Source organism: Protomyctophum parallelum (genome assembly GCF_964188405.1).
Source record: "Protomyctophum parallelum genome assembly, chromosome: 9".
Classification (NCBI taxonomy): domain Eukaryota; kingdom Metazoa; phylum Chordata; class Actinopteri; order Myctophiformes; family Myctophidae; genus Protomyctophum; species Protomyctophum parallelum.
In genome coordinates, this window is record NC_139706.1 from 46,257,890 (window position 1) to 46,274,510 (window position 16,621).

The 16,621-nt window shown below is 44.4% G+C and overlaps 1 protein-coding gene and 1 long non-coding RNA gene across 4 annotated transcripts in view; both read left to right on the forward strand.

Annotated features, from left to right (window-relative positions):
• The first annotated feature begins 728 nt into the window (after positions 1-728).
• Positions 729-2,880, forward strand: LOC310864102. The gene is made up of 2 exons (XR_014569713.1): positions 729-852; positions 2,495-2,880. It is a non-coding gene; the product is annotated as an uncharacterized lncRNA (long non-coding RNA).
• Positions 2,881-10,842: 7,962 nt separating this feature from the next.
• mark4b (MAP/microtubule affinity-regulating kinase 4b) overlaps positions 10,843-16,621 on the forward strand; it is a 75,396-nt gene continuing 69,617 nt past the window's right edge. For all 3 annotated transcript variants that reach the window (XM_083773962.1, XM_083773963.1, XM_083773964.1), the window contains exon 1: positions 10,843-11,936. In XM_083773962.1, the coding sequence (XP_083630088.1) occupies positions 11,886-11,936 (51 nt within the window). In that variant the 5' untranslated portion in view covers positions 10,843-11,885. The remainder of the gene's footprint in view (positions 11,937-16,621) is intronic.

Consider the following 16,621-nt stretch of genomic DNA (forward strand, 5'->3'; position numbering starts at 1 on the left):
AGGCCTGAGGATCTAGAATCACCATAACGCCAGGCCTGAGGATCTAGAATCACCATAACGCCAGACCTGATGATGGTGACCTTCAGTATTATTGATGCACAGACTGTTGAAGGTTCCCAGACTGGGGACCAATTTACCACAGTGGCCATTTTCCTCTTATGTCTCACTCAGGGTTAGTAGCGAACTAGCGAATCGGTGACATTCAGACTAGAGCAATGGTCTTAACTGGTTCTTATTACTGAAAGGAAAAACACGTTTTGTGTTTAGTACCAAATGTACCCAATATGTTAAATAATACAGTATTCCAGATTAGAGGTCTTTGTTAGAGACCCTCCCAAACATCTTTCAAGCCACTTTTGGGACCAACCTGTAGAGCACCACTGACTTGGTAGGTATGCTAAATTGACTGTAAAAGACGTTATAGGCACTCTATAGACTTCCAAGTAGAATAAAATAGTACTTAAATAATTTTGTACAATAGAATAAACTAAATTCTAATGAGATCAGCACTCATGCTTCACCACCGTGTGCCGTCGTCTTCTCTTGTACAAAAGCTATATCCTGCAGTCACCTGCATCATCGAGCACAGAGCATTCCTTGTACATTTGAAGGCCTTGACATGATTACATCATGGTGGCCTACCACAGCTGAGCCAAACTTCATTAACACTAGCATAGATCCAAAGGAATCAGTATTTCAGATCTCTCCAAAGAGTATTAAAACATATTAGAGCAACCAGATTGATATACAGTAGAACAAACCTAAACGTGAAAAGTGGATCCGTTCTGTCATGAAACTACAGTCATGAAAGGTTTTTAAGCCATTACACAACTGGGATGTGCAAAAGTTGATGTCAGTGTAATTACTTGCGCAAGCAGAGCGCGCAAGTAATGTTTTCGCCCGGTCTCTTCCGCCGTGACAGCTGTCCCGCCATTCGATGTTTATGCAGAAAAACATCAAATCTGTGCCTGTTTTGCTGGGACCAAATGACCACAAATGACCATATCTCTTACGTCATCATTTAGAGCTAGTCATACGTATACTATATACATAATCAGTAAAAAATAAAATAGCAAATTGTGCCTGATCTGCTGGGACCAGAGTACGTGGTGTGTATGTGTATGACTAGCTCTTAATGATGACGTAAGAAATATGGTTATTTGTGGTCATTTGGTCCCAGCAAACCAGGCACAGATTTGCTGTTTTCTTGCATAAACATCAAATGGCGGGACAGCTGTCACAGTTTTTGGCACAAAGTAACCACAGTATACCGCTAATCAACTTACAACTACACACTCTATATAGTATATATGTATACGTATATAGTATATGCCTATATACTATATATATTTCTTACGTCATCATTTACAGCTAGTCATACGTATACTATATACATAATCAGTAAAAATAAAATAGCAAATTGTGCCTGATCTGCTGGGACCAGAGTACGTGGTGTGTATATGTATGACTAGCTCTTAATGTTGACGTAAGAAATATGGTCATTTGTGGTCATTTGGTCCCAGCAAACCAGGCACAGATTTGCTGTTTTCTTGCATAAACATCAAATGGCGGGACAGCTGTCACGGTTTTTGGCGCAAAGTAACCACAGTATACCGCTAATCAACTTACAACTACACACTTTATACAGTATAGAGTATTATGTATACGTATATAGTACATGCCTATATACTATATATATACTATATATATATTTCTTACGTCATCATTTAGAGCTAGTCATACGTATACTATATACATAATCAGTAAAAAATAAAATAGCAAATTGTGCCTGATCTGCTGGGACCAGAGTACGTGGTGTGTATATGTATGACTAGCTCTTAATGATGACGTAAGGAATATGGTCATTTGTGGTCGTTTGGTCCCAGCAAACCAGGCACAGATTTGCTGTTTTCTTGCATAAACATCAAATGGCGGGACAGCTGTCACGGTTTTTGGCGCAAAGTAACCACAGTATACCGCTAATCAACTTACAACTACACACTCTATATAGTATATATGTATACGTATATAGTATATGCCTATATACTATATATATACTATAGTATATGCCTATATAGTATATGCCTGCTTTGCTGGGACCAAACGACCACAAATGACCATATCTCTTACGTCATCATTTAGAGCTAGTCATACGTATACTATATACATAATCAGTAAAAATAAAATAGCAAGTTGTGCCTGATCTGCTGGGACCAGAGTACGTGGTGTGTATATGTATGACTAGCTCTTCACCCAAACTTATATAGATAGAAACTTGAATCATACTTAATAATACTAGGTGTTTATATGCATAAAGTAGGTAGGTAGCAAATAGTTACATCTAAAAATTATACATTTCAAACGTTCCTTCACAGAGATACTGAGATTTGACCGTTTACAGCGGTCGAAAGGACTTGCGCGCTCTGCTTGCGCACTAGTTGGCTATTTATGGCCTACTAGTGCAAGTATGCAAGCAAGTATGCACTCGACAGAGTGCAGTTCTAGTTGTTTTTGTGTTTGCACTGTTATAAAAACTATATAGACATTACAACTTTGTCTGTTGAGATGTAGAAAATATTAACAGAATAGTGTCTGTTGCCTAAAACACAGCTGATACTCAATTCAGTTCAACACAGTGCGGTTGTTTTGTTGCTGTTTGCTTGACAATATTAATCTGTTCCGTTTAAAGAGTGTATCAGTCATCTGTGGGTGTGGGCAGCCATGATCCAAACCAGTCATTGGTCGAATGAAGTGTCTGTCATACAGACAAGACTACTGTTACTTTGTTTCTGATCCTACTGATGTATCTGTACATTGATTTGTTTTTGCTTGTATCTCTTTTCTAAATGCAAACGGGAATATAAAATTTATATTTCGTAACTTGACTTGTGGCTTTGATCAAATGTTATTTAATTGAAGGGATAAAGGCCAGCACAGAAAACATGCTATGCACTGCAGTACATTACACTATACAACTATGTTAAAGGTTTTATGACATTCATTTTCATTTATTTTTCTTTTTCTTTTTTCTTTTAGGTTTTATGACCTCAATTACACCCAAAAAACCTGAACTTTGAACATTCAGTGGATTTTCTGTGGTCTGAAGTTTTCTTTGGGGTTTGGAAGCCTTTTGAGCTACAATGAAAACAGGCAACACAGTGAAAACAGTGACATCTTCTGGCAAATCCCATTGACATATATGGGATTTGCAGGGTCTTACATCACTTACTGCCGGCAAATCAGAGCACCTGTTTGAGCCAGAAAACCCCAGATCACAGAAAATCTGAATGTTAAAAGTTCATGTTTTTTGGGTGCAATTGAGATTAGAAAACCTAAAAAAATAAGAACAATTCCAAAACCTTTTTTTTATGTCACAATCCCTTTAACATTCACAATTTACTATCGTTCAGATAGTGTAATGTACTGGGGTACACCCCTCCATTCCCAAACAACGCTATTCCGAAGGTTCACTTCCATGTTTCGGAATGCCAGTGTTTCCTAATTTTATAATAGACCCTGGCATTCCGGGGAAAAAAAAGTAAGTTCCTAGTCCATTCCTGTCCAGAGTTATGATTTTTTTAAAGAAATATCTCCTTGGCTTGGCTCTGCTCTCCCTCATTTGATCAGACCAAAGGTCCGCAGCTGTGAGAGACAACAAAAGGGCTCAATTGAATGGAATGTGTGGAGGCAACACACACACACACACACGCACGCACACACTTTTCCTACACATGCAAATTAATGATGTTATGAAAATAACTTCTCATATATATATATATATATATATATATATATATATTCTTATTTTTCCTTCAATAAATAAGCAGGCCTGCATAAAACAAAGGGTTTTGTAGCCATTTACAAATCCAGAAATTATAGCAGAGTCAGAGACAGTATTTAGAATTTAATAATATTTTCAACTGGTTTATTGCTAACCTGATGCTGCCAGATGGGGGCGGTATTGGGTAACCATGAAACAAATTTGTGTAGCAAGCTTCTTGGATCTGGCAGCGTCAGGTTAGTTTATTGCCTCTTCTTAAACAAAAATCCCAAAGTGGGGTCCGGGGACCCCTAGGGGTCCTTGAGGGAGTTACAGAGGGTCCTCAGCTAAATGATATTAGGAACCAAATTGACCCTTATGGCCTGGGTCTGAAACTCTGAGAGTGTACATATTATGGGTATACCAATTTCCCTGTACATTTGTACACTCTCAGAGTTAAATTAACTTTGATTTTGCAATATACTTTGGGGTCCCAGAGATAGAAATGGGGAACGGTATAGCCTCACTGTTAGAGCCATAAAAATCTTCTCTTATGGGGGTCCCCGTCCCTGGCATATATTTTCAAATGGGGGTCCGTGGGCTAATGAGTGTCAATTTGGGGGTCCTTGACATGAAAATGTTTGGGAACCACTGTTGTAGGCTACAAGTGTAATACCAATAATGAATGTAAAATATTTATTACATATTGGTGCTCGTTAAATTTTGGTGGGTGCTCCTAATTTTTTTCTGGTGCTCCTTCATTCTGAATTTGGGAGCACCAGTGCTACCAATTAAAAAGGTTAATTTCGAGCCCTGCTCTCCCCTCTCTCTCTCGCTCTCTCCCCCCTCTCTCACTCTCTCTCTCCCTCTCTCTCTCTCTCCTCTCTTTCTCTCTCCCCTCTCTCCTCTCTTTCTCTCTCCCCTCTATCTCCCCTCTCCCTCCCCCCTCTCTCTCCCTGACACATTTGAAAAGGCTTTCATATACTATCAATATTTGTTCGAATAAAGTTTGGCCTTATTGGTGGAGGTTGTAGAGGTGGGTGGAGGAGTCTAGAGGTGGGTGGAGGTGGGTGGAGGAGTCTAGAGGTGGGTGGATGTGTCTAGAGGTGGGTGGAGGTGGGTGGAGGTTGTAGAGGTGGGTGGAGGTTGTAGAGGTGGGTGGAGGAGTCTAGAGGTGGGTGGAGGAGTCTAGAGGTGGGTGGAGGTGGGTGGAGGTGTGGTGGTGGGTGGAGGAGCCTAGAGGTGGGTGGAGGTTGTAGAGGTGGGTGGAGGTGGGTGGAGGAGTCTAAAGGTGGGTGGAGGCTGTAGAGGTGGGTGGAGGTGGGTGGAGGAGTCTAGAGGTGGGTGGAGGTTGTAGAGGTGGGTGGAGGAGTCTAGAGGTGGGTGGAGGTTGTAGAGGTGGGTGGAGGTGGGTGGAGGAGTCTAAAGGTGGGTGGAGGCTGTAGAGGTGGGTGGAGGTGGGTGGAGGAGTCTAGAGGTGGGTGGAGGTTGTAGAGGTGGGTGGAGGAGTCTAGAGGTGGGTGGAGGAGCCTAGAGGTGGGTGGAGGTTGTAGAGGTGGGTGGAGGAGTCTAGTGGTGGGTGGAGGTTGTAGAGGTGGGTGGAGGTGGGTGGAGGAGTCTAGAGGTGGGTGGAGGAGCCTAGAGGTGGGTGGAGGTTGTAGAGGTGGGTGGAGGTGGGTGGAGGAGTCTAGAGGTGGGTGGAGGGGTGGAGGTTGTAGAGGTGGGTGGAGGGGTGGAGGTGGGTGGAGGTGGGTGGAGGAGTCTAGAGGTGGGTAAAGGTGGGTGGAGGGGTCTAAAGGTGGGTGGAGGAGTCTAAAGGTGGGTGGAGGCTGTAGAGGTGGGTGGAGGTGGGTGGAGGAGTCTAGAGGTGGGTGGAGGTTGTAGAGGTGGGTGGAGGTGGGTGGAGGAGCCTAGAGGTGGGTGGAGGTTGTAGAAGTGGGTGGAGGTGGGTGGAGGAGTCTAGAGGTGGGTGAAGGTGGGTGGAGGGGTGGAGGTTGTAGAGGTGGGTGGAGGTTGTAGAGGTGGGTGGAGGAGTCTAGAGGTGGGTGAAGGTGGGTGGAGGTTGTAGAGGTGGGTGGAGGGGTCTAGAGGTGGGTGGAGGAGGGTGGAGGTTGTAGAGGTGGGTGGAGGTTGTAGAGGTGGGTGGAGGTTGTAGAGGTGGGTGGAGGTTGTAGAGGTGGGTGGAGGTGTCTAGAGGTGGGTGGAGGTTGTAGAGGTGGGTGGAGGTGTCTAGAGGTGGGTGGAGGTTGTAGAGGTGGGTGGAGGTTGTAGAGGTGGGTGGAGGTTGTAGAGGTGGGTGGAGGTGGGTGGAGGGGTGGAGGTTGTAGAGGTGGGTGGAGGTGTCTAGAGGTGGGTGGAGGTTGTAGAGGTGGGTGGAGGTTGTAGAGGTGGGTGGAGGAGTCTAGACGTGGGTGGAGGTGGTGTTCCGAATTTCGGAATGGTGGTGCTTTTTAAGCACCGAAAAATACTTTCGGAATGGTGGGGTTTCGGAATGGTGGGGTTTCGGAATGGTGGGGTTTCGGAATGGAGGGCTGTCCCCTGTGTATTGAAAACCTGCACAGAGAAAAGTTGGTATTGCAATGAAACATTGTGACTATGTTAATATTTCTGAACTAAAAGTGACAATAAATCATTCTCATACTGCTGACAGAGAGGAAACACTGTGTCCAGCTTTCTTACTGAGATCTCCCCTTTTACAGGGTACTACATAGGCTAGACTAACCCACCAGTAGATGGAACTCTAACATTAGGCTACAACAGGAACAAAGCTGGGAAACACATTGATTTTATAGCCTAATATATTTTTCATCGTTTTGACCATTTGCCTGCCTGCCTGCCTGCCTGCCTGCCTGCCTGCCTGCTGGTCGGTCTGGCTTGTAAACTGCCTCACTAGAAACCTGTCTGGAGGGCTGATGGGGGCTGTTGAGCGGTTGAAACCTGTCTGGAGGGCTGATGGGGGCTGTTGAGCGGTTGGCTAGAAGGGAGAGGGGCTATAAGGCTTTAGTTTCCAATCATAATCCCTTCCAGATTAAAATTTAAAACAGTGTGGGGGGAAATGCGGGGGTTGGCACAGACTATTACAGCTATTTACAGCTATGTTAAAAGCATAATTCTGTTTAAAAGTCACAGAGGAAAAGAGGTGCGTGTGTGTGTGTGTGTGTGTGTGTGTGTGTGTGTGCGTGAGTGAGTGCATGCACGCGTGCCTGCTTGTGTGCGTGCATGTGTGTGTGTGTGTGTGTGTGTGTTTTAATGTCCTCAGGGTTAACATGTACCATCACATAGGCTCGATCAATCACTCCTGTCCTGCTCAGAGCACAAATCACTATGTACACACACACACACACACACACACACACACACACACACACACACACACACACACACACACACACGCACACACACACACACACACACACACACACACACACACACACACACACACACACACAGCTGCCAAATGTGGAAAACTGCATCAAGCACCAAGCACGCCCGTCCCACTCCATTCATTTCCATAGCCCATTAGGCTAAATGTATTGACAACTATACACATTAAGATTCTTTATTTATTTATTTAGTTTGTATTGTTGTTGTCTTTAAGTGGTTTATCCACAGATGACCGGACACTGATGCTAACAGTGATGATGTAACAAGTCTGATGTTTGGTCCAGGAACTGTGATCCAGGGCGTACGCCACTCTGGTTGCTCTTTCAATATGCGTATGAGCACATCTCTATTCTATATTGCTCTGTGATGTTTGGAAATGGTCTGATCTCACCAGAGGGCAAAGATTAAGTCAGTTGGTGTGTTGATGACTTGCTTGTTAACGAAAAACCACTTCATTTTCTGTCATTCGGATAAGGGAAGTCCACACCCAGGACTCTGTATGATCAGATAGAAGGAACGTCCACACCCAGGACTCTGTATGATCAGATAGAAGGAACGTGAAGGTATAGGATGAAGCCGTGGTTCTGTTCCACCATAACCAAGACAGCCCCGGTAAGACCAGTGTTTCTTTTTTGTTATTTTATATGTTTTTGCATTTGTTTTTTACCCAAACTTATAATAACTGCAGCAGTAAAATACTGTAAGTTTAGATGTGTGTAATCACCATCCAGTGCATCCACCATCCAAAAAGCTCAAATCTGAACATACAGAGTAGAATACAGTGAGTAAAATATACTAAAACATCCCTGTGTCCCTGGGAAACCAGTGCATCATCAACAACACAAGTAACATAATTGCTAGGTATGAAAAGCTGAGTCATATGGTACGATTCTATTTCTTCTTATGCACTCTTCCTTTAGACATTTTCTCCCTTGTTTCACAGCCTCTGTCTGTCTTCATAAGAACAACTTGGTTGTTTTCTCTGATGCTCAATTGAGCTATTGACTCACTGTTTTTGTTGCTATAATATATTATTGTTAACCCTGTCTGCAAAGCAAGAACATTACAGATTTAAAATTATATGCTATTGTTGTTTTGGCCCTTTTCTATATGTCTCGATTGTAAAAAGAAAAAAAGGTTTTTTTTTTTTTTTTTAATCTCAGTGTGACTTCCCAGAGAACTAAAGGTCATAATGAAACTGAGATCCAGTCCAGAGTAGACTGCAGTGTAGTTGTGCCTAAACTGAGAAAATATATCCATGTTTTTCTTTTTTTTTTAAAGATATTTTTTGCGGCTTACGCCTTTTATTGATTTTTGAAGGGACAGACAGTATAGGCTGACAGGAAACGGGAGAGAGATGGGGGGATGACATGCAGTAAAGGCCGTGTCGGGTCCGGGAGTCGAACCCGCGGCACACTGCGACTGGATTGCCAGTCCGGTGCCCAGACCGTTACGCTACGGCCTGGGCCAAAATATATCCATGTTTGTTTGTTTTTTCAAGGACTTTTGTCCTTGACAAAAGTGAGGACGCAAATTGTGATAGGCCAGAATGAGATGATGTATGTATAACATATGATGATAAGACTGCCCCTCACTTCACACTGACACGGGTGTGATTTTTCCCCATGCTGTCAAATATCACAGCAGCAGTGGATAGTCTTAATCACCTTTTATATTTATACTAGCCTATATATACCATATACTGTATGTCAAATGTAAACCATACCCACGCTAGTGGGTATGGCTTACAGTTGGGTATGGTTTACAGTATGGTTACAGTTGTATTCCTTTAAATAGCAGGATGCACCATTGCATTGCACCAAAAGCAGTAAGGAAGTAAGGAAGCTGGTGGCGAGGGATTATGTCGTTGTGTACTACGATACAACACTGACCCATTAGAATTTCTGCATCCCACGTTGTTTAATAAAAAGCATTTTTATCCGAGGTGTTATTTTGCCATTGGCTTTCAACTACGCGCCCCTATCGGTCGGGAGGAGGGTGGCACTCGGTGTGTTCGATATAGGTACGCTGACCGCCCTGCCAATACAGACTAATAGGCGAGTGCGCTCCCGGTGTGCAACTGTGGATTTCCCAAACGAACCCCGTTTGAAAAAAGTAGCCGGGGAGCTCGGACAAAAATGCTTTTTATTAAACAACGCGGGACGCAGCAATTCTAATCGCTGGCGCTGCTACTAACTAACACCCGTGGGACACTTTGTGAGTACTTTATATTTGAAATCTGAATGTTTATATATACGGAAATCTTGTAAATGCAGCGAGCGCCAAAAACAGGGCTAAGTTTCTGCATGACTGTCATGATAATCATCATGGCAGTCATGTTTCAGGGCTACTGGTTAGGATGCCTCTCGGGCGCCTCCCTAGGGAGGTCCTCGATGCACGTCCCACTGGGAGGAGACCCCGGGGCAGACCATGGTAGCCTGGTTAATAAACCAGACTAATATCGCACGGACCGCGGGATATTAGTCTGGGGATGCTCAGCTTGGATTTCATTTCCAGGGGGGCGGGTTGAAACATTTTCTCTTTGACGCAATTGGTCAGAGCTACTGTCAGTCAAAGGTCTCAAGCATTGAAAGTCACTGTACCAAAGCCCGCCCATATTGCATACCGTGTCCCGATTGGCCGCCCCATTTCTCTGGTGTAGGAAATGGGCGTACAATTGAGCCTCTCCAGACCGTAATCCGCCGGCAGGCAATTTATTTTTGCCAACGGCTGATTCGGTCTGGTTTATTAACCAGGCTAAGACCATGGCGCAGTTGGAGGAAACACATCAACTCACTGACCTTGGAACGTCTCGGAATCCCCCAGTAGGAGTGGTTTGGGTTAACAGTTAACACAAATATTTGATAGGCCTATAATATAACTTTTTTCTTTGTAGCAGGCTGAGGCTGCAGTAGACAGTCGACCAGTAATCGCTCCTATATATGCCACCAAAATGTGGAACGCCCTACCAACAATAATTAAAGGGATTGTGACATTTAAAAAAAGGTTTTGGAATTGTTTTTATTTTTTTTTAGGTTTTCTAAGCTCAATTGACTTTCTGTGGTCTGGGGTTTTCTGGCTCAAACAGGTGCTCTGATTTGCCGGCAGTTTGTGATGTAAGAGCCTGCAAAGCCCGTAAAATCCCCCCCTTTTCCTATTATGTTTCTTTTCCCTTTTTACCTCCTTTATGATGAATTCCTGTTCTGTTCTTTGACTATATAGAAGTGTCTATTTGTACGTCTCTAAATGTGTACAAGAGGTGGACCCTGTTGTAAACAAGTGTAATGCTTAATTGGGTCGTCCACTCACAGTTAACAGTATTTGTATTGAGTTTGTGCTTGAAATGTATACTGTAATTCTACAAACTGTTAATACATATTTCAATCAATCAATCAATGAGTTCCCATAAGTTTTATTTTTCGCCACTAGGGGGCGAGAAAAAAAAACAAAACAGAGCCGCCTAGCCTAGCTGCTGGCTGTCTGAATCAATGGTGTGATTGTGCCTTTAAGAACATGGGGGATGGGCGCGCGCGCGCATAATTATGTGTGTGCGGCTGTGCGCGCCCGCGTGTAGAGAGACAGAGCTACCGACGCAGCAGCAGCCAGCCCTGCCTATTATCCCCATTCAGACGTCCTCTCTTCCCCTCTCTCTCGCTCTCTCTCTTGTCAAAGACGACAGTTTAGGGGGGGCCGGGGGCTGCCGCTTTCTGACGCTTCCAGTAATCGCAATGTTTACGAGACGGACAACGACTTTCTCTCTCCTCCTGCTCGCCCAATTCTTTACTTTTTGTCGCAAGTAAGTTTTTTTTAACAAGCCAATGAATGAATTGAAAGCAGGGCGATGGGATTGATACCACTGCCGAGAGGGTCACCCCACCACCACCACCACCACCACCACAGCACATCCGTCGTTCCTTTATCCGCAATTTGCCATTGATTTCTCATTTCTCAAGGCCTGCACTTTATCACTCTGCACGGAGACGTTTGGTTCCCACTCCTCCTCCTCCTTGTCGTGGTTTAACGGATAAAACCCTGACGTCCTTGTTGTCAACCTGAAAAAAATTTTCTCAACTAAATACGAGTCCATGGTCGCGGCGATCGAGGCGCACGGCGTGCTGCTGAAAATATTGCTGCCGCTGTTGTTTGTTTTCATCGATTGTTTTAATCGGTTCCTCTTCTTGATGACGATATGAGACCCTCCTGAGTTCCTCCTTCTGGCCACTGAGTGAAGATACACCCATGATCATCACGGGTCGAAGGACAAAACGGGAGGATATACTATATAAAACACAAACCGAGATGGTACGACAGAGTCTGTGAAAAGGAAATCTATTTTAATGTTCCAAGATGAGGCTTATTGGTTGGTCTTCTCCTCGACAGCCTCTCCCAACATCAGACAGACATGAAGTGGATGTAAACAGGAGCCAGTTTATTCACACGTCTCATTTTGCTGTATCATTTTCACGGTGATATCGGCACTGCCTTCAGACTGTGTGACAATGTGGATTGTATAATAAAGACATACCTAATATAATTCCCTAATAGCAACCCCGGGTTTTACCGGGCTGGAAGAAGAGGAATCGACTGCCCAGGAGGAGCAGTGGAAAGACTTGAGACGTGGTGGTGGTGGTGTGGTTGTTCACCGCCGTGAACAGGACAGTACTTATTATAAAATCCCGTTCATATTGACTATTATTATTATTGTGGCTGGACACTAAACGGTGAAGATCACTCAGGAACAATGTCTTCACGCGCAGCACTGCCTGGTGGGACCGAGCGGAATTCGGACCATGTAAGTATAAAACTGGGCGTTCAGTTCAGCTCGCACACCATTGACGCCAACATTACGTTTTATTGTCCCTTTAAAATCTCTGCGGGCCGGGGCTTATAGTCTAGTCTGCCATGTGTGCAGCTGATGAGAGCAGCTGTAATCAAGAAAGCCCACGGTAGACCCCGTTAATCTCCTCATTTGGGACGGTCGGAATGGGCAGAAAGGCCACATAGGCTAACCCTTTAGTGAATGTGCATTGATGCCTGCCTCTATGGTCGTTCACGCTGAAAAGAACGTCAGTTTTCCTAGGCGTTTTATCCTCCATTAAACTAGCACACGCATAAAGTACATATTGTCCATGAATGGGTGTCTAAAAAACAGACCCACCTCAAGTCTACCGGTGTCCCCAATGCGCATGTCTGTCTTCAGTGGCGGTGGCGATCAATAATTAATGCTTTTGATGTAAGAAATACCTATCTCTCTATCCACTCTATCCATTCCGCCCCCTCCACAAGCTTTCTGTCAATACATCCATCCACCCATCCTTCTTCTCTCTTCATCGATACCCCCACCCTTCTTCCCTCGACCTTCCTCCATCTCTCTATGTGCCTCTGCCTCCACCCACCCATGTCTTTCCCTACACTCCCATCACCTCTCCTCTCCATGCCACCCATCCCTCCACACACGCCCATCTCTCTTATCGACGTTCTCTTCTTTTGGTACATAGGCTACATGATGCATTATTTATCCACGTATCACCTCTTGATGCAGACCTTTCATCTACCCCTCGCCCCTAATCCACCTACGGTATCTGTTCAGCTTCCTTCCGCCTGGCCTCCATCTTTTCACCTTTCGTTGTCAAACTCACCATTCTAAAAGGGGAGGAGGGCCTCTTTTTCATTTATCGGTCTGTCCTAACATTTGCCCAACTCGAACAGGCATTCTTCAATTATTTTCTAATTTGTTGATGATTTCACAAATTCATGGTGCACCTCAGTGGGAAACTGAGAACATCTCTCTATAAAATGCAACAGAAATAGGACTTTTGGTTGAAGCAACTCAGAACTGAATACCTCAGACAGCTGAGTATGCCTGTTATATGCATACATCACTGACAGACATACACCCATCATCTTGACTACCACTTATGATAGATGGATGCCTTTTATTTTCAGCACAAGAACCTGCCAGCCAAAGAGCATAGTGAAATATTATCTGAATCTCACTGTAGCCCAGCCCCATTATATTCTATCTTGCCAAAAATGTTATTTTGTGGTATTAACACTTTTCATTGACTTGAAAATGAAACCATATCGGGAGGACACATGGAAATGTGTTACTGCTGTTTGCATTTGATAGGGCTGCATTGACTGGTGATGTAAGTCTGTGGTGTTCAGCAATGGGCTGTGTTGGTAGTCAGTATGAAGCTCAGTTCATAGAACTAGTCCTTACCCGTTCGAATATTATGTAAACACCAAATGATGTACAGTGTGGGTAATGAATGCGATTTAATAGATCATAGTATTGATGATGTAAGTTTTTAGTTGTACTCTGTCGGGGACTGGGGGAGAGAGTTGGGATGAGCTTGGGAAGTTGGGATGGGCACAAAATTAATAATATTAGGCAGGTGGTCCGCGAAGCATCAGAAGTAGTACTGAAACTCTCCCTTTCACCAGCCAGGGGTACTATACACAGTATATTAATATTGTCTGGATTAATTGAATAGCTTTGTCCAGTCCCCCCTTTTCAAACCTTTGAAAATCCCCAAACCAACCAGTTAGCTAGCTGGCTTCCCTTCCTGATCTTGCACCTGTTCTGTCTCCATACTCCAGTGTCAGACTGAATGTGAGCTGTCACAGTCAGATGTTTATTTCCTATGATCCTGGCACAAACCCAGAACCATAGCATTTTTAGATTAGGCAAAATCCAGAAGATATTTGATCATCTGATGTGAATCTGGGGGGGTGGTCTGTTTGTGCAGTCCAGATACAGCATGCATTATATCCTAACAACACTCTACTGCTATTTGTTACGTGTATGTTTTTGTGTACTCTATTCTATTTAAGTCTAGTCTGGAAGTTGATTCAGATGAGGCCAAATCAGTTTTCCAAGAGCAGAGCATGGTCTTATAGTGTGATGCATTGTAAGAGAAATTATATGCACAGTAGTTGTCTGAGTCATTAAACATGGGAATTCTTTATAAAGCCAGTAGGGGAGAAAAAAAAAGCCACGTTAAGCTTTAAGTCAGACAGCAGAATGATTGCTTTGCTCTCTCAGTCACAAGCCATACTTGTTAGCAACCTCACCATGGCAACAGAGGGGGGTCTTACACACACACACACACACACACACACACACACACACACACACACACACACACACACACACACACACACACACACACACACACACACACACACACTGTTCCCTTTATTCCTTCTCTCTTGCACTGTCTCTCTCTCCAAAAAGACAACCAACCAGAGACACACACACACACACACACACACACACACACACACACACACACACACACACACACGTTTCACAGTGAAAAGAAGGGGTTCTGAGCAGGAGGAAACTGACACTCCTCTCCTGCGTGGGTCAGCCTATCACATTGCTGTGCATAGGCCTCCCAGAAGGCATGTGTGTAATTAAATGATGCTAGATTGTATCGTGTTCCTCATGTATTGTCTCCATGGGAAAGACGCAGTGGATATTAAGGTTGGGCGATATGCCAAATTTTTTCAATCGCCAATCGTCTGTCTAAAAATCGGCGATTGACGATGTATTCGTGTCATTAAAGTAAAGTGAGAACAGCTCACTGCATGTCGCAAAAAAGGCAGATCTACAAGCTCTCAAGGCGCCGCGTCCTGCCTGTTTTTGCAGCTCTGTTCGCTACGCGTTGAGAGCTTGTAGATCCGTCTGTTTTTGCAGCACAACTGCGCAGCCAGGGTAACAAAATAAGAAATAAGTTTAGATGAAGTGGTTGGAAGTTGGAAGTTGGAACGGACAAGCAGCTGCAAGCTAAGCTAACATCACAACCACTGGCTGGTGACAGTGTTAAACATGTAGCCTGCCTGCCCTAGTAACTTCTCCTGGAGAAGTCTTGCCTCCCCGCACCGGCGTCGGAGGCTCAGAGGGGCGCCCACATGCTGCTGCTGATTCACAGGCTCTGAAGGCGCCGCGTCCTGCCTGTTTCTGCAGCACCGTTCGCTACGCGTTGAGAGCTTGTAGATCTGTCTATTTTTGCAGCGCTGGCTAACGATCCCCGAGCGGCGCCTATACAGTATAGGCTCGGGGATCGTTAGCTTAGCTTAGCGTTGGCTTAGCGTGTAGCTACTGATTCAACACACTGAACTTCATCTATACTAACACTACCAGCCTGTTTTTTATTTTTCCCCCCCGACTTCACGGGTGGCGCATTGGGATTGTGATGAGACACGAGACAGCAGTGTGCATTCTGTTGTGACTGTATATTATTAAACTGCATGGGTCTGGACTCCGGACCGTAAACAACATGTAGGCTACAGTACAGTAACAGTAGCCTTCCTCGGCTCGGCTCCCTCGGCTCACAGTGAGCAACTGAGCATCACGGCTGCGGGGACTGGGAGTCGGGACCATACCATTATAACGGGAGGAGGGGATTTCCACCCGGCCGCTGTTACTACTTTGCTGGCCCAAATTGATTCTGATGTTGCGCACACTTTACAGGTTAAAAATCGTCCCGAAAAATCGCCTAATAAAAATATTCGGCGATTGGATTCGTATATTCGCGATTGACGATGTATTCGTATCGTCACCCAACCCTAGTGGATATATGTATGGGAAATGATGAACTAGGAAATAATCTGAATGTATTTGTAGAAAAGCGGAACACACAAGATAATAATCTATTTATTCAGGATTTCAACTACAACTTCAATTTATTGTCACGTGATCACATCACAGTGTTATAGGTGTAAAGTACACTCAACCATCATTTGAGTCACTCCTCTGCTCCACTCTATTTTCCTCTTCTCACCTGTGCCTCCCTCCGGCATGGCCTGAAGAGCTGAGATCAAAGTCAGACCAGACACCGTTATATTCCAAAAACATTTTTTATTTGTCTTGTGTATTCTTCCCTCATTCAGTGGTCCCCTCTCCACCATTTGTCAATAAACCAATGGGTCCTTCCTGGTAGAACAGGACTTTTGTGTTCCCCAACAACAGTGACAGCTTCTGAGGTTCATTAGTGCGCTGCCCTGACTTGTTAGCCAAAACTTGGCAGCCTTTTCCCATAGCCCTGGTGGCATTCAGTTGAGTTCACCTTTGAACATGGCAGTTAGTAGTTGGTCCAGTTATAAACAACTTGGAGCATTTAATCAAATGGTTCAGTGACTTGAGTCTAACCTTGTACGATCTGCATGATATGAGGGTAGGTGACATTTGCTTTTCTGGCACACAAAGCCAAGCCTTCGGTGCATTGTTTTCAAGCCAGCTAATTCAACTGAAGTAAGAGTGAGTTATGGGTGTAACAAGGTTGGAAAAGGACATTTTGAATTGAAGGTCACTCTGGATTGATGGGGGAAATGAAGGGGGCGATAGTGATGCCCTGCCTACTTGTTTACTACTGTTTACTGTTTGAGCAAGTCATAAAAACCCTCAAGTTCTCCATTGGAGCTACTCTGTAGCCTGTTCTAATAATCAGTTGGGCACATCACAGCAGG